Here is a 3,047-nt window from a genome sequence, read left to right on the forward strand (position 1 = left end):
ACTTTTTTTTTGAAAACTCTATTCTATAATACATGTATAATACATGTATCTGAAAAATTCTATTCTAAAAAATTTATTTCGAAAACTATGTTCCTATAATTTCATTAGGAAATATAATTCTGGAAATTCCGTAAGGTTTCTAGAACGTAATTCTGGAAGACAATTTTTCAAACAGTAAAATGGTTATTTTGAAAATTTTATGGATGTGGAAAGAAATCGTGGTGTACAGTAAGTAAGACCCCGTTAGGTTTTATGCTATTAGGAGTGTTTGGTCTCGAACAATCAAACACTTATATATGTTGTTACTGGTTTTTTCTGTTTATTAAATTGAATAAACGAAGAAGAAATTATTTCTCAAGTCTTAATTTTCTTTGTCCCTTGTGACTTTTTTTTATCTGTATTTTACAATTATAGCTCTTGAATTTGAAGAGTTTTAAATATTTATTTCCCATGATGGCAGGAAAAACATTAAGTTCTTGTAATAACTAAAATGAAAATCCTCCTTGTGCAGTGGGTCTTCCACCACATGATCCAGTGTTAAATGTGTTTATGTAGCTAGCAACGACGAAAAACAAATTGGTAAAGAAGATTGCATTATAAAGTTCCTTAGTAGGTTGAATGATGAGTTTGATGTAATTAGAACTCAAATTTTGGCCCTTGTTCACTTGAATGAATTTGGGAGGATTTGAAGGTAAATCTTTTGTTATATATTTGAGTGGATTTTGGAGGTAAGTGAGAATGAATTTGGAAGTAAAATTTTTTGATCTGTCACATCAATCAAATTCTACACTAATTCTCACAAACTTTACTTCCAAAATCCACTGAAATAAACAATAAAAAAATTAACTTTAAATCCTCTCAAATCCATTTAATTACTGAAACCCTTTCCTTAGTACTACAACATGAATTGAGGATTGAAAGTTTAATAATAAATGTAACTATGCGGACAATTTCATAGAATTTTCTAATGCGTTATAAACATTTTACTATTTGTAATTTTATAACCAAAAGATATAAGAAAAAAGAACATTTCGAGAATTTATTTTCAATACACAACTTTTTAATTAGATTAGGTAGTGGGTTAAAAGTAACAATCTCAAATATACTTTATTTTGGATGAAAAATGAATAATTTTTAAAAAAATATTTATAAATTTAGAAAATAAAAGATTGTTAATTTACTGATATATTAACATAGATTTGATTAAATATAAGTTATTTATAATTGAGAGTGAATAATTGAACCTAATTAATAGATTTTTCTTGGAATTTCAAAAGAGTGATTAGAGTTTAGAATAACTATTTTTAAGTAAATAGAAGTGAAGAAAAGAATTGAATAAAAGGATAAGGGGAAATTAAAAGTGAAAAAAACATAAAATATTTTAAAAAAATTATTCAAAAGGTGGGAAACTGGTGTGTTTAAATACAAACTGTCCTCACACAGTGCCATCACGATTTCTCTTTGCTTGCATTCTAAGAAATAAAAAATGATGATGCAAGAAAGCCTGGGAGTGGAAGAATCGTTCGGAAAGGTTAACATTTCGCCGAGTCAAGTTGCATTCATAGTAGACCAGTATCTCTGCGCCAACAACTTATCGCATACGCGTGCCACCTTCCGCATGGAAGCATCCTCCCTCTTCGCCGGTTCCTCATTCAATCAGGTTTTCTTTTTCTCCTTTTAACAATGCACAACTCTTTTTCTCTTTCTCTCTTAACCAAATTCATTTAATTTTTCCTTTTTTGTTTTCTAGATATACAAGCCTTCGTTAAATTTAAAGCATATACTCGATGATTATATATTTTTGAAGAGAAAAAACTTAATCTTGAATCAAGAAAGGGTTGCGATCATGCAAGAAAAGTACAGAGTTGAGAAATTGGTGCAGGAAGTGCAAAATGTCGTCTATGCTTATCGTTCCTTTCAGAGGCTAATCCCAATAGATATTCCTGTTACGAATAAAACCCCTTCAGGTACATGAATTTAAACATTGGTGTTTTTTTTCATTCCTGAAATTACAGTCCTCGAAGTGTTATAGTTTTGATTTTATTTTTTTAGGTGTGTGTACTGGTACCACCTCCTTTGTTCAGAACACAAACACATACAACAAAATACACGGGCAGCAGTCTAACAAGAGAAAGAATAGTGAAGCAATACATGCGCCCACAATTGCAAAAAAACCTCGTGGTAGACCACCTGGGAAGAAAAATCAAGTTAAAGGTATAATGGTTTCTGTCTATGTTAAGCATACAATATCTTTTCAATTTAATTTTAACTCTTTTATTTCATGTTCTCTCTCAGGTCTAAACGTGCTCCCACCATTAGGGACTCAATCATTAATTGTGAATTCCACAGCTACAGGTTCACAAGTTCCCACCACCTCATCAATCATAGAGACACAACCTGGAACAGCAACCAATAAATCTGTTACAACATGTAATAAGGATGTTGTTACTCATTGTGAGGCTGTTGTGGTCTGTCCTGAAGAAGAAATAAGTAATCAACCCAGCCTTCACCCTTCTCCTATAAGTTCAGATTCTGACACAGAAGATAAGAGGGAATTAGACTGCAATGCCTCTCATGTATTTTTGGAAAATTCAATACCAAATGAGTTTTCCATCCCAGAAACAGAGAAGGAGCATTCACAGTTGGATCTATCACACGTTAAGTTTTCAGATTTAGATATGGAGTACTGGTCAAACTTCTCTTTCAAAGACATAGGCATCTTTGCTGAAGATTATTTTGATGGTCCAGCTTTAACTCAGGTTGATGCATGAAGGTTTTTTGTTTAGATTGATGTGATTCTATGCAATAACATCTGACACAAAAGGGGACATGCAGTTCTAGTTTATTAGCTTTTGGTTATTAGATAAAGCCAAAATGATTTATCTTTCAGTGATTTTAGCTTACTTCTTTCTTGTAGGAATATATTGTATTCATCTGGAAAACATGTAAAGAAAATTTCTCCTAATGAATAAAGTTTTCAAATTCTTTTTAACAGTGATGGATCTGTCCTTGGATTTGATTGCTCTGATGAATTTTTTTTATTAACC

At 31.3% G+C, this 3,047-nt stretch overlaps 1 protein-coding gene across 1 annotated transcript; it reads left to right on the forward strand.

Moving 5' to 3' along the window:
* Positions 1-1,370: 1,370 nt before the first annotated feature.
* On the forward strand, positions 1,371-2,771 carry LOC148202035 (uncharacterized). Its single transcript, XM_088108526.1, has 4 exons — positions 1,371-1,660; positions 1,751-1,967; positions 2,053-2,214; positions 2,296-2,771. Exons 1-4 carry the CDS (start codon positions 1,487-1,489, stop codon positions 2,769-2,771), a joined length of 1,029 nt encoding a protein of 342 aa, XP_087964652.1. The 5' UTR covers positions 1,371-1,486.
* The last annotated feature ends 276 nt before the right edge of the window (positions 2,772-3,047 follow it).

Source organism: Vigna umbellata, chromosome 3, assembly GCF_029865625.1.
Source record: "Vigna umbellata cultivar VRB3 chromosome 3, Vumbellata_1.0, whole genome shotgun sequence".
In the NCBI taxonomy this organism is placed as follows: domain Eukaryota; kingdom Viridiplantae; phylum Streptophyta; class Magnoliopsida; order Fabales; family Fabaceae; genus Vigna; species Vigna umbellata.

Bases quoted from the DNA above. Each gene is read 5' to 3' on its own strand.
- LOC148202035 (XM_088108526.1), top strand. From the start codon at position 1,487: ATGATGATGCAAGAAAGCCTGGGAGTGGAAGAATCGTTCGGAAAGGTT. The intron at 1,661-1,750 runs GTTTTCTTTTTC...TTTGTTTTCTAG, and splicing joins CCGGTTCCTCATTCAATCAG to ATATACAAGCCTTCGTTAAA. The intron at 2,215-2,295 runs GTATAATGGTTT...GTTCTCTCTCAG, and splicing joins GAAGAAAAATCAAGTTAAAG to GTCTAAACGTGCTCCCACCA.